This window comes from Strigops habroptila, chromosome Z, assembly GCF_004027225.2.
Source record: "Strigops habroptila isolate Jane chromosome Z, bStrHab1.2.pri, whole genome shotgun sequence".
NCBI lineage: Eukaryota > Metazoa > Chordata > Aves > Psittaciformes > Psittacidae > Strigops > Strigops habroptila.
The window spans coordinates 47,297,460-47,311,657 of NC_044302.2; the positions used below are offsets into that span (position 1 = coordinate 47,297,460).

The 14,198-nt window shown below is 39.2% G+C and overlaps 1 protein-coding gene across 13 annotated transcripts in view; it reads right to left on the reverse strand.

The window, feature by feature from the left end:
- Positions 1-200: 200 nt before the first annotated feature.
- Positions 201-14,198, reverse strand: part of SUSD1 (sushi domain containing 1) — a 50,791-nt gene continuing 36,793 nt past the window's right edge. For 10 of the 13 annotated variants that reach the window (XM_030511682.1, XM_030511683.1, XM_030511674.1 and 7 more), the window contains 5 exons: positions 13,806-13,899; positions 12,466-12,721; positions 8,845-8,884; positions 6,443-6,536; positions 201-2,209 (listed from right to left, as the gene is read on the reverse strand). In XM_030511682.1, the coding sequence (XP_030367542.1) occupies positions 2,071-2,209; positions 6,443-6,536; positions 8,845-8,884; positions 12,466-12,721; positions 13,806-13,899 (623 nt within the window). In that variant the 3' untranslated portion in view covers positions 201-2,070. Of the gene's footprint in view, positions 2,210-6,442; positions 6,537-8,844; positions 8,885-9,896; positions 10,266-12,465; positions 12,722-13,805; positions 13,900-14,198 lie in introns of those variants that run through there. The other 3 variants (XR_003995018.1, XM_030511678.1, XM_030511685.1) reach the window with 3 other exon arrangements.

The following is a 14,198-nucleotide window of genomic DNA, read 5'->3' on the forward strand; positions in this document are numbered from 1 at the left end:
AGGACCCAGAGGGAAAGAGTGAAACTTACAGGACATTAGCTATTTTGGAGAACTTAAGATGGCATCGCTTCTCCCTTATCAGTCTATTCCTGGGTATTACGGAATAATAGCATATGCTGCACTGCTCTGCTGTGCAGAGATGATCAAGCAAGTCATTACATACATTATGTAAGTCCAAGCAGAAGTGGGGATATTTGCTGAGAAGAAACTTTGCTCTGAAAACTTTACATTATGAAATACAAGGTAGGTAAAAAAGAGTCACACAGGAAAGAAATCACTTGTTGAAGGTTACATGAAGACCTCTAACTTTCCAACTACACCTTCTGACAAGATGGACTATGCTCCTGGTACTGCATAATGTACTGGAACACTGCTGGTCTTAGTAAAAGGTGAAAGAAGTTTTCTTTAACAGAGGATGTCATGTCTGTCTATTTAAATCATTTCCTTCCTCTCCAGCTCTCCCTTATTCAGGAACAGCTGTTCATGAACTCTCTCTCAGGACCAGCAGGAGAACAAACCAGAATGAAGTGGTGCAGTTTGTACCGCTACGCCAAACCTTGGCAACCTATTCCACTGAGAAAGGGAATTATAAGCAGAATGTGTGAGAATGAATTAAACAGGAGAAACAAAAAAAAATAAGTAACAGTAGCCCAGTATGAACAGTTAAGCTGTTCTTTCTCAATCAGCAAAGGAAAATGTTACCAACCCTTAATCACTAACATATACAAACGACTTCTTACTCAGTTACTAACTACAGAAAACTTCTGAACTTGAAGAGAAGATTTAGTAAGCAGTAGAAATGCTGGATAAGAGAAATCCTATCTGCCAGATCTGAAGAAGAACCCCCAGATAGCTGCAGCAGTTAAAAACTCTCTAATGTAACTTCGATTGTAATTCCCCGCTGCTATCAACTATGAAGTCTGCTGTTACACTTTAAAATACCCTTTCAACACATCAAATTACACAACCAATCTAAAATTATAAAGCCAGCAGGAATCAGGAACACTCAGAATTCCAAAAATGGGTATCATATATTCAAAGAGGTAAACCACAAAACATAACTTGGAAAAAAAAAGACAAAACTAAGTAAAAACCAAAACTCTTGCTTCTTTATTTCACCAGTTAACAGAACGATTTTGCTAATATATCTCAAAGCAACTTCTGATCAGGAGTGGAAATAATCAAAGGGATCTGATTCTTTCTTACCGAAGGAAAAAATATTAACTGGGAATATGCCATAGGAAATTGTACAATTATACTTTATTAAGTGACTCTAACCAGATGTTACACACCACCTCATTAACCAGACAATGATTTAATGGCTTTACTCAGAAGTAATTATAGAACAGAAATTAACAAAACTGCATTTAACACAGGTAGCTCCTTATTTAAATTAGTTTCACATGCCATTAAGACTACTCAACTTTTTGGCAAACTGCAGTTTTATAGATTGGTATCTTATTTGCAATTATTGCAAATTGCTATGAGCAATGATTGCAATGCCTCTGGAACACATCTGTTGCTGACACTATTTAAATGTGACAATTTTATGGGTAACAACTCTGTATTTGTTATTGAAGTACCATTACCCACAAGTGACTGATGAAGATCTTCTACCTTATAGTTGGAAATACAATAAGCACTTTATCTAAGTGTTGATCTGTACTTTTTCTCATAATGGGCCAGTTTATGTGTCCTAAGGTATCTGAAGTAGCAGTTGATCCTCACAACAGTCTCAACTGGATTGGGGGATTATTCATGTAATAAAGTACAATACAGACACTCATTATCAGGTACTCATGTGGCTGGAATGGCTGAAAACCTTTGGCCAACACACGGGATGCACAATAATGTCCTTCACACAAACCTGTTTGTGAGGGAAGATTCTCCTTTACATACCACACCAGCTGGAAACAAAGGGAGACAATAAATATCTCATTTCCAGTAACAAACATTTCAACTGCCCATGCTATAGTATCTATATGCTGTGCAGATATGTCCATACTCAACAGATGCTGACTTTAACAAGAAGAGTGCATTTTCTCTATGCTGACTTCAGGGGCTAACACATTAGAGAAGAGAGACATTTTCAGTCTCTAGGAACGACGATGTAAACCCCGTTTGTGTCATGTCCATTGTGGCAGACAAATATACAGCCTCGCAGGCTAAAGCAGCAGGTGGGGAGCGCACTGTGTTGTGGACATAAGAGCTAGAAAAAGAGAAAAAAATCCAGTTAAAAGAAAATAGTTAAAAAACATTCAAGACTCAAGCCTTGACCCGACAGAGAACGTGCATCATTCATATTGATGGGACAAATGACACAGTTTCTGAAGTTTTTTGAAGACCTAAGGTTGCTGGTTATCAATTCTGAACATTACAGCTAGTGCAAGATGAGTAGGAAGCGTTCCCATAGGGTCTGATCACTACCTGACCTACGTTACCCTTGGCATTGACAACACTCATGTCCAGTGCAGATCTTTAGAAAGATGAAGTTCTGGCACTGTCCTTATGCATCTGAATGGGCATCACATATAAAAGGAATCAAAAGAGGAATGAAGCAAGAGAGTATGTGACATAGCAGCTTAATAATAACAACTATGGACTAATGCATTTTTTTTTTAATGAAAAAAACTCATAATATTTAAGGACATCAGCAGTCAAGCTGTGCATTTTGTGAATCCAGTGTCAGACTTCTACTCACTGAGGAATAGCTAAAACTGCTGTCAGCAACCATGGTAGTAGAAATTCACAATCTGTCCCACTGTGGCAATATAATCCCTGAGGCGGCAGACATGTGGCAAGCTGGTGAACACTTGAATACAGTAGTTCTTTGTGACAGAAGCTGCAGAACAGGAAAGCTTACAGGGATGCCAAGAAATAATGCAAGACCATTCACCTGACGCCATGGCAAGAACAGCTGTAGCTGTGTCATTCCTGACTATGTTTGTTTAACCTGCTCTTGTAGACCACCCAGAAGCCAAGGTCTCACAGCATTTGCAGCAATCTGTTCCCATGCCCCTCTTACTGTTCACAAGCACACAGGTATAACGCCCGCAGATGGTACATGCACCACAGGAAACATGGACAGGAGGAAGTTGGTCTTTCTATAATGGCTTTTTGTATACTTATCATGTGTTTTGGCAGTCTCTTCTCTGCCAGGCTAGGCAACTTACTAGCAGATTATTCTAGCCGCAGCTGGATCAGAAAGATCTCATGTCTCTCTTGCTGAGTTCCTCTGTCTCTTTCTCCTGACGGGCCACATCCTTCTTGGAGTACACTGCCTAAAACAGGGGCATGCCTTTACAACTGGACAGGGCAAAAGGATGACTGTGCATGTTTTTTCAAATTACTTTCTTACTTAGAAATGCATGAAGCTGATACTTAAAACTAAGAGTATTTTTTATTTCTCAACATCACAGCTACTTGTGAGCACTGTGAAGGGTTTTATCATGACTAACATCTGGGATTTCCCTTCTCTGCCTCCTACCAGGATGGGGCAGCTTTAATTTCTGCAAAGGATTCTGTCTGATGTTCTCTAAAATGGGCGAATGGATTCAAGAATTTCTCTGTACAGGGGAACAAGGGCCTAAACGACACTTTTTGAATTATCAAGTCATGTCCCCCGACATTACACTACCTTACAGCATGACCCCTGTCAAAAGTACTCAGTGTACTCAGCTCCCTGAGTATGGGTCTTTTTTGGCTCTTACTCCTTTTAAAAGAAGATGGAAATGAAAGTTCAGGACCTAATTTTCTCTACACTCATTCACAACTAGTTTAGACTCATACATGAGTCTTCTAGTACTGTCTATTATCTTAAATAGCTCTCCCACCACTGGGACGCTAACTGATTTAACATCAATTAGCATGAAGTATTTCTGTATCTCTGTCACATTTTCACCAGAGAAACTGTAATAACTGAGAAGCCTTTCAGACCATGGCAGCCCAGGGATGCCCTTCCTCCTGCAATAAGCCCTCTGCCAGGCGTGCTGGTTTAGACACAAAGGCAGTTAGTTAACGGTCCTTCTGCCTCAAATGTCAAAACTTATTCTGACAATGTTTTTCTAAAAAACTCAAAACAATCAAGACTGCAAGCTCCAGTGTACCACCGCATCCTACTGCCAAGGCAAACCTGAGATCCCTCTCTTCATTACAAAAAGACAGACACAGTGGAATCTTTATTTTGGAATTTAGATTGTAAGAACTGATTTGAAATTTAGACAAGTACAGACAATCCAAATAATTCTGCTTTCTCCAGCCCTGTATAAGATTAACTCCTTCTATTTCTGAATGCCAAATAAAAATCTTAATTGATCATCGCTCTATACTTCCCAGCTCCCAAGCTGGGGGATCCTGACATTTCAAGGCACAGAAGACCACTCTTAGAGATAAATGCATTAAAACAACATCAAAGATGTACTTCATAGTCAAGAGATTTATACATACAGACACTCACAGTTACTTAAAGGCACATATTTGTCTTACCTTTGAAAGAAACTCAGTTATAAAGTTACTGCATGAAGGATCAAGAAACCAAAACAAATCAGTCCATGTTCCAACATGTTTTTATTGTGTCATAGAATCGTAGAATAGTTAGACTGGAAAGGATCTTAAGATCATCTAGTTCCAAACTCCCTGCCATGGGCAGGGACACCTCGCACTAAACCATGTTACCCAAGGCTCTGTCCAGCCTGGCCTTGAACACTGCCAGGGATGGAGCATTTACAACTTCCTTGGGCAACCCATTCCAGTGCCTCACCACCCTCACTGTAAAGAACTTCTTCCTTATATCTAATCTAAACTTCCCCTGTTTAAGTTTGAAGCCATCACCCCTTGTCCTACCACTACAGTCTCTAACGAAGAGTCCCTCCCCAGCATCCTTATAGGACCCCTTCAGATACTGGAAGGCTGCTATGAGGTCTCCACGCAGCCTTCTCTTCTCCAGGCTAAACAGCCCCAACTTTCCCAGCCTGTCTTCATACGGGAGGTGCTCCAGCCCCCTTATCATCCTCGTGGCCTCCTCTGGACTTGCTCCAACAACTCCATGTCCTTCTTATGTTGAGGACACCAGAACTGTACGCAATACTCCAAGTGAGGTCTCACAAGAGCAGAGTAGAGGGGCAGGATCACCTCCTTTGACCTGTGCTGGTCATGCTTCTTTTGATGCAGGCCAGGATATGGCTGCCTTTCTGGGATGCAAGTGCACACTGAAGCCGGCTCATGTTAAGCTTCTCATCAACCAACACCCCCAAGTCCTTCTCCGCAGGGCTGCTCTGAATCTCTTCTCCGCCCAACCTGTAGCAGTGCCTGGGATTGCCCTGACCCAGGTGTAGGACATTGCACTTGGCTTGGTTGAACTTCATAAGGTTGGCATTGGCCCACCTCACAAGCATGTCCAGGTCCCTCTGGATGGCATCCCTTCCCTCCAGCATATCAACCGAACCACACAGCTTGGTGTCGTCAGCAAACTTGCTGAGGGCGCACTCAATCCCACTGTCCATGTCGCCGACAAAGATGTTGAACAAGACAGGTCCCAACAGCGATCCCTGAGGGACACCACTCGTTACTGTTTTCCAACTGGACATTGAGCTGTTTACCACAACTTTTGCGTGTGGACAGTTCTTTATCCACCGAGTGGTCCATCTATCAAATTGATGTCTCTCCAATTTAAAGACAAGGATGTCGTGCGAGACAGTGCCGAACGCTTTGCACACATCCAAGTAGATGAGGTCAACTGCTCTGCCGCTGTCCATCAGTTCCATAGCCCCATCATAGAAGGCCACCAAACTGGTCAGGCAGGATTTCCCCTTAGTGAAGCCATGTTGGCTGTCACCAACCACCTCGTTGTTTTTCATGGGCCTTAGCATGCTTTCCAGGAGAATCTGCTCCAAGATTTTGCCAGGCACAGAGGTGCGACTGACTGGTCTGTAGTTCCCCAGGTCTTCCACCTTCCCCTTCTTGAAAATGAGGGTTATTTTACCCTTCTTACAGTCATCAGGAACTTCACCTGACTGCCATGATTTTTCAAATATGATGGACAGTGGCTTAGCAACTTCATTTGCCAGCTCCTTCAGCCCCTTCAGCACCCGCGTATGGATTTCATCAGGTCCCATGGACTTGTGCACGTTCAGGTTCTTAAGATGGTCTCGACCCTGACCCTCTCCTACAGTGTCCTTTAGCTAAAGATCAACTGCTACTGAAAAACAGCCCTTTCAGGCCTTTTGAAGTTGGGAAGACTAGAAATTGGCTCCTAATATAAGAAAAGTACATCAGAGGGCATCAGTTCAAGCAATGGCAGTGTTCGTGCCACTGAAGGAACTTTTGATAATAGTTTATAATATGATAATAGTTTCTAATAAGCCTAAACCAAGCAGGTTGGCAAGAAAAACATGTAAGCCTTGTGCAGGAGGACTATAAAACTGGAGTTAATAGCAATACATACCGAGCCGCTGAGAATGACAGAAACAGTATAAGGCAGACAGCACCAACTGACCCTAATCCAACAGCAGTCATGTATTGCGGAGTCGGTGATAAATCTGAAAGAAAATATCAAACGATTCAAACAAATACCAAATAGTGTAGCTTCAGTCTGGTAACTGAGTCTGTTCAAAGCTACAGCACTCTAACAAAACACAGATGCTGGACTGACTGCTCAGTCAAGTAGTAATGGAGCTGACTATCTAGTAGTTACCATCCAGTTGAGGAAGTAAAATTAAATGCTGTATTTCTCAAAAGTAATTACACTTCTCCACTCCTCAGTTTCTTGCCTTTTCCTTTCTTTCCTTTTTCTTTTTTTAAAATTCAGATACTCGATGTCAACATTTTCCCCTCCCATCACTGGCAATTTCAGTCTAAATCATATGCCAAAGTGGTCTCTGGTGCTTTATTAAATGGCTCAACACATCTCCTTCAAAATTTGTACAAACTAGGCATGACTTCTCCTCCCCATTCTTTTATTTATTTATATTTTTCAAGTGACAGAATAGAAATAAACCTGGCAACAACAGCCTTACCCAAGCCCATAATACCAGAAGCCACGCAGGAATAGAACAGAAGGCTAACAGTGATTTGCTGTCAAAACGCGAATTACTCAGAAGTACTGCTGAAGGTAACTTGAGAAGATAGGAACTCAATCAATCCCTTCCAGCCACCTCTATTCCATTTTCAGCATTAGTCAAAGGTTACCTATTCCTTACTGGGCTTCCCACAGACATCTAGGATGATGGATCTTATTTCTGCAAGATTCCATAACTCCATTTGCTGTTAAATCTTGCAAGCATGAGTATTTAATATTTTATCAAAATTCAAATTCTAAAAGAACAGCATTTATTCAGTGAAATTACTGGGTATGTCCAAATGAGAATCTAAGTGCCTGAATACCAGAAAAGAAACTTCTGTTATTTAAATAGAGTTATTTTTTGGCTCATCTGAATGTACAGGCACAAAACTGATAGGGCATGCACCCAAAACACCCTCAACAATTGATGTGAAGCACAAAAAGTCATATAAAGCCCTAAGGAGGACCTGACTACCTTACTGTCTTTCCCTAACACACTCAGCGAAGGAAGGCTTGTATCTGTGCAGCACCACACCTGTAAACTTACTCTAAGTACAGTAAAGTAAAGAATTTCAGACTGAGATCCTACAAGGAGAGTATGCTCATCCTAAAGGCATGCTCAATTTTGGTAAAAGTTATACTTGTCCTCGTATCACTGTAACACCAGTTTCCATACAGAAGCTATGCATCTGTAGAGCAGATGTCAGTTGTCTATGAAAATGACAGAACTGTCTTCCCTAAAATTTTCATGTATTTGGTGAAAAATCCTCAAAATGCATTTTACTTATTTGTGACAGAAGAAAAGTGTGCTTCTAACAGCTTCCTACCACTGTCTATGACAACGATTTATCATACAATGTGTAGCTTTGTCTAGACACCATCTGAAACAGGCCCATTTGTTTTAGATTTCATGTATAGATTTTCCTTCCATACAAGTTGAATTAAGAAATACTCCTCAAAGGATTCAGTGAGCCAAAAAAAACCTCTCATCCTCTCCAGTTCCAGAAGTACATTAGGCCAAGGACACTGTTTGTCTAGAAGTATATTCCGTATAAAGGCAAACAGATTTACAACAGAAAGCCAAAGGCCTGGTGTGGCCTACTCCCATCTTCCAATGGCCATTCTTTTAATCCCAAACCCAAAATCCACCTACACATAAGGCAGCCTCTGGTGATGCTCTGTAAGTAGATAAACGACAAATTCAGAAGAGGACAGTTTTCTGTCTTTCCAGAGCTCTTGCCTATACAGCTCTAGCAATAGAGCCCTGAAACCTAGAGAATCCTTTATTATAGCGAAGTCTCCACAACCACAAACTGCCTAAATTATATTCTAAGTGTGGTGGTAAATGAACTAGGTCACAAGAATAAACAACAAAAGGCAACCTAGAAATAAACACACAACTGTCACCAGATCAGTAATAGCAATAGTCAGACATGGCTTTTGTGAACAGGGAACAAGATGCACCTCAAGCACTCCATGCACTGCATGATTCAGTATCATTCCAAAGTACTGTCTCACTCTGCAATGTCACTGCATTTCCAAACTCTAATTTGCAAGTCTTCCAACTCAAAAGCACAATTTAGAGTTTGTAGGGGACTCCAGTGGTGCCACTTTCTGTGTTAGGAGAGTCGAATGTTTGCATATTTTCTGCTTCTAATCTTTCCAGTCCTCAAAGTCAACCAATGATTAATGGCAAATGAAGAAACAGCCATAGCAATTATCAGATCATGCTGCCAAGCAGAGCCATGACAACTTCTGTTTTCTCATTGAAGGAAAAATCTACTTACTTTTAATTTGTGCCCAAACAGCACAGGACTGTGTTCTCACCTGAAAATGAAAACATAAAAATCACAGTTTCTCATGAGAAGAATATTAACACCTTCTGCAAGAGCAGCCATCCACAACATACTGTATTTTATTACTATTGGGACTAGACTTTATTATTCCCCTGGTAGCAGCCTCTAGCTTGTCTGTAAAGATTATAAACTATAAAGACAGAATTAGAAATAGAGCTTTGATGGAAAACTGACTCCAGTCTCTGGATATTCCCAGTTATCTAAATTTGAGATAGAACCTCCTTCCACATCCGTACACTTGAAAGAGTTCTACAGAAACAAGAAAACATTTTGCCAGGCATATACACTTTTCTCAGATGACTTTTTATTAGGCTAATTTTAGCAGGCTTTTCTCACAGTAGGAGTCACTCTGATTCCAATTTTCAAAAAAGCTCATAGCTTTTCTGCATGTCGTCTCCACCTTTCACAGTCCTGCTTTTACTTGTGCTACAGGCACAAATTGTTTGATCCAAAAAAGCTGATGTTGAGACTGAACAAAAGCTATGCTAAAGAAGTTATTCTCAAGTAAGTTTAAACTCCAAAGACGTTTTTTAGTTCTTGCCCTTCACTATCAGTCTGGACTCTCTGCACAGCATGGAATCCATAAAGTAATCACTGGAGATTAAAATAGGCACCAGATGGGTTTGATTTATTTAAGTAGTCCCTCATGGAGAAGGACACTTCCACAGAAAGCACAATTTGTTCCACCGAAGTAAGGTTTTCATGATGATGACATTCTCATTTAACAATTCAAGGCTAGGGTGGACAGAACCTTGGGTGACATGGTCTAGTGTGAGGCATCTCTGCCCATGGCAGGGGGGTTGGAACTAGATGATCTTAAGGTCCTTTCCAACTCTTAACTATTCTATGATTCTATGCTTTGTTCCCAAATCCTCCCTTGGTCTCCATTATCCCTGTATTCCAATTGCCAAATTAATCAATATGAAAAACGGTAATTTCCATCATCTCCAAATTTCCATTATCCTCCAAACTGCTTCTCTGTATATTCCCAATGATCTCCTTAGATCGTCTGACCGGCCTTTTAACACATCTGATTGTCCTGCATAACTGAAACATGCATTTTAAATCCTTGAAAAATGACGTAAATACTGTGCAACAGGCACCTTTCTGAGGACCTCCAAATCTCAGCAAGGGATAAATGAATGTGGGCTCAATGGAAGGGAACAGCTTGTTTTAACTGTGTCCACAAAATTTTATCTGAACTGATTTTCCCACCCTTGACGCAAAGAAAATATGTCAGGTATATTAATAAATAATGGCAATAAAATGTCACAACCAAGCCATGATTTTGCAGCATGTATGATACGAATTGTACCATTATCAGCACAAAGGGTCTGGAGACAGAAGGGACTCTGAAAGATGCCAGAACATAGAAGTACAAAAATGAGAACATTAGTTAGGAGTTTATGAGAGTCTATGATACAAACACATTAGAAATGTGTCTATATGTGAAATGTGTCGAATGGGAATATATTCACAAGTAAAATACATTACAGAAATGCTGATTTCACATGTATTAATAATTGAGGGCCAATTAAAGAGCAGATTTTTTTAAAAAGCAGACTTCTAAATATTAACTCTCGAATCCAAATTCAGTTACTTAAGTAACCAGATTGTCAAAAATTCTCAAAACCCAACAACCCTCAATTTATAATTCTGAATTTCTTTAACTTCTTAATACCAACAATTGTACAAAATACAAGAGCTTGAGAATTGAAGATAAACCAGTACTTTGAGCCACAGGTCTAAGCTCCATTTCAAAGAACCAGTGCTTGGAACCAAAGCTTTTTGGTGTTTGCAATCCTAATAATGAATTAGAAATGCTGTATGTATTCTGTGTACTTCATTAGGTAACAAAAGCCATACAGGAAAATTTATATTAAGGAGTTGATACATTCTAAATTGAAGGAAGTGAACAGTGACTTCTACAAATAACAGTAATCATACTCTATTAAATCAGTAGCCTAGAAAATATATCTGGCAATGCTAGAGACGAAACATAAGGAATAATCTATACAAAAGAGAAAGAATAATGTAAGTTAGAAGCAGTTTAATAAACAGCTGGCAGAGATGCATAAGCAAGCTGCACCGTTCTGTGCAAGAAAAGCCTCAACACAAATAACAATAGAAAATGATCCCCAGTATCGGAAAATACCGAAGAGAAAGAGCTAGGGAAACCAATGCATAAAACACAAGGATATATAAAGTGAGTTCAAGGATGTACTTAGGAGTGCCCAAAGAGGATAAACATGACTCATCAACAATCCTGCTCCACAAAGTAAATTTTTCTAAAGAATACAGTTCATTGTGCAAATTCCAGAATATTTTGGATGAACTTAACATTATTTATGAACTGAATGCCTTCAAACTGCCAGTTCCCTACTTATTCCTTCACACAATTGCTTACAAATCTATGACAAACAGACTTGTATCAGGATCTGAAACCATCTGTCCTATAAAAGCTTCTTAGACTATTGTTGAAGTAGATGCCACGAAAAATATATGTTGCACAGGTTGGTAGATATCAGTAACAGCTATTACATGTACTTGTTTTATTTCACTGGCTTTGGATTAAGGCACTTACATTTCTTAACTGAAGCTGTTTTAACTTACTGCAATTTGGGTGTAGGCTTCAAAAATTGTGAATCATTTACAAGTAACTCACAGATCAGTATTTGCATTCCTCCTTGCTTTGTGCTGTATACACAAAGCCCTTAAACTCTATTTTAATTTTTTGGGGTGGCAGGGTGAGGTGCTGTTTAGGTATTTTTTTCTTTAGTAGGGGTTGCTTTGTTCTGTTCTAACATTTGAAATTCAGAAAACGCATGCACACGAAAAGTCTATAACCTGGCCCATATGAGAAAAACATCCTATTGTTGAGACTTCTATTATGAAAAAATTACAAGCTGTTAATATCTGAGATAGATAATGACTGGAAAACTACTGGCATAATGACATCACGGGAGGCAAGACACTGGCCATTAACTTTTTGTTTCTAAGTAAAATACATGTTTACTGTAAAATGACAAGAAAAATAATGCTAGCAATATGCTTTTTTCCACAAAACTTTCCCAAGGGAGCTGGATTTGACACTCGTTGCTATATGGAAGTTGACACATATGATAAAACGTATTTTTCCTTGTCATTTGGAGAACTGAAATATTTTGCTATCTTTTGCTATAAAACATTCAATTAAAAATTAAAATGAACTCATTTTTCATTGCTAAGGAAATGAACATACTAATCTCTTTCACTAAATTCTGGACAATAAAGACACCTTAAATTACTGAGGGCAGCGACGGCCCTTTACTTTTAGGTTTTTCCATTGTTTGCCGTTTAGCATCCAGAGTTGCTCCAACATTACAATGACATAAATATCTTTAAGGAATCACAACTGTTACTTAAAGACCTTCAGATTTAATCTAATTCTGTCAACTAACAGATCCCTGCAACATCATGAAAAAGTTTAACACAAAGCTAACATCTTCCTCCTCTTCCCCAGCAACATTTCATTCAACAGGTGTAAAGAAAAGGTTTTAAAACATGCATTACCTTATTCCATTCACTTATTACTCTCAAAAACACACAATACTCTTCTCCCAGCTTTAGAGGAGCATTATAGAACTTCCCGTAGTAATGTCTGTCTCCAAGAGAAATTGGCATGTTATCAGCAACATCCTTTGCCCGAAATTCAGCTGCCACATATCCTTTAACATCAGTGGTGTTACTAAAGAAAGTTGCAGCAGCAAAGGAGTCACAAATAAAGGTGCTCTGCAAACCCAGAGGAAGCACAATGACTTGATAAAAACTAGAATGAAACAAAAAAAGTGAACATTAGCCCTCACGTCAATGTACTAATCATCATTCATTAATTCACATTGTCTTTTCACACATACTTGTAGTGTCTTAACTGTTTTCTATTGTCAGTGTCCAATACAAATGTTTTTTATACAAAAATATTTCTCTGTGTGTCCCATCACATTTTGAACAAAAGCACTGCATGCACAGATCGGAGCTTGTTCTCCCGATATGCACATTAACTTTACATGTTCATTCATGTTCAGAAGAGCATCAAAATGAGTTATTGAAGGCTATCTCTTGCTCCTCTCATCTAACACATAACTTCACGTAAGAAACAACACATCACTGGCCTCTAAAAACGAGCCTCAGAAGCAAGATTTTAACTGTTTAAAGCAGGAGAGGACAGATACCATTTGTAAAAAAAATTAATCAAATTTGTCTTCAGACCTCTCAAAACAATGTTTTGTCTATACTATCTTGTCTATACTATACTTAATAGGAAGATTAAATACCAGGTTGTTACACAAGTCCTATCTTGAAATGTTATTAGCTTTCAAGTATTTTCTGCTCTAGTGTAATGTTGAGTTACAATTACCTTTTCCTTCTATCACCAACAGCACTTAGTAAGGTGTAAATTGTGTTTTGGCAGTAATACACTAATATTAAAACACTACTTCAGAATATGCATAAATACAGATATTGTTCATCATTTACTGGCTCCTAGAAAAAACAAAAGTACTGCTGCATGAGTTTGCTGGAAAAGAAAAATCACATGGGTAGAGCTGTGCTTGGATCCACCAATAAAAATCTACTGTGGTTTTACTGTGGATAAAGAGGGGAAAAAAAACCCACAAAAAAATCCACAAAACAACAGAGAAAACACATAATTATCAAAACCAGAATTTTGCTCCAGAAAGCAGGAAAGACTCTGAAGCCAAATACTACTCTGCTAAGGGAAAAGAAACTGGGAGTTACAGCTTAAGTTTTCTCCCATTGCTAACAAAAATAATCTAACTCCCACAAAAAGTTCCAGTATGTAAGTAACATAAATCTGCAGAATATTTTTTGAAAGGGAGTGCACAGAGACAAACCTGATGGGTCCATTTTGATCTTCTGCTTTCCGAAGTCTGAGCAACGGTGCAGAACCTGTTACTGCAACAAATTCTACATCTGGGAAAGGAGGATCTAGAAAATAAATAAATAGCGCTTCAGAGAGATCTTAGAAATACTTCAGTATGAGGGTTTCTAGCTATTTTTTCCCCCAAAACTTCCTATGTTAACTGAGCCTCAAACCCCTGACAGCCGAAGTCTGCAGCAACATGACTAGTCTGGTCAAGAAAAACACAGAGTGAATATGAGCACGATGTCACGGAAGCCCTAACTCAAGCCTCCGTAGTGACATTTATCTGCTAGCTGGGAATAACAATGATGCCCCAAAATGATGGTAGACTATGGAGAAATGAGACAGGAAATTATTGGAAGAA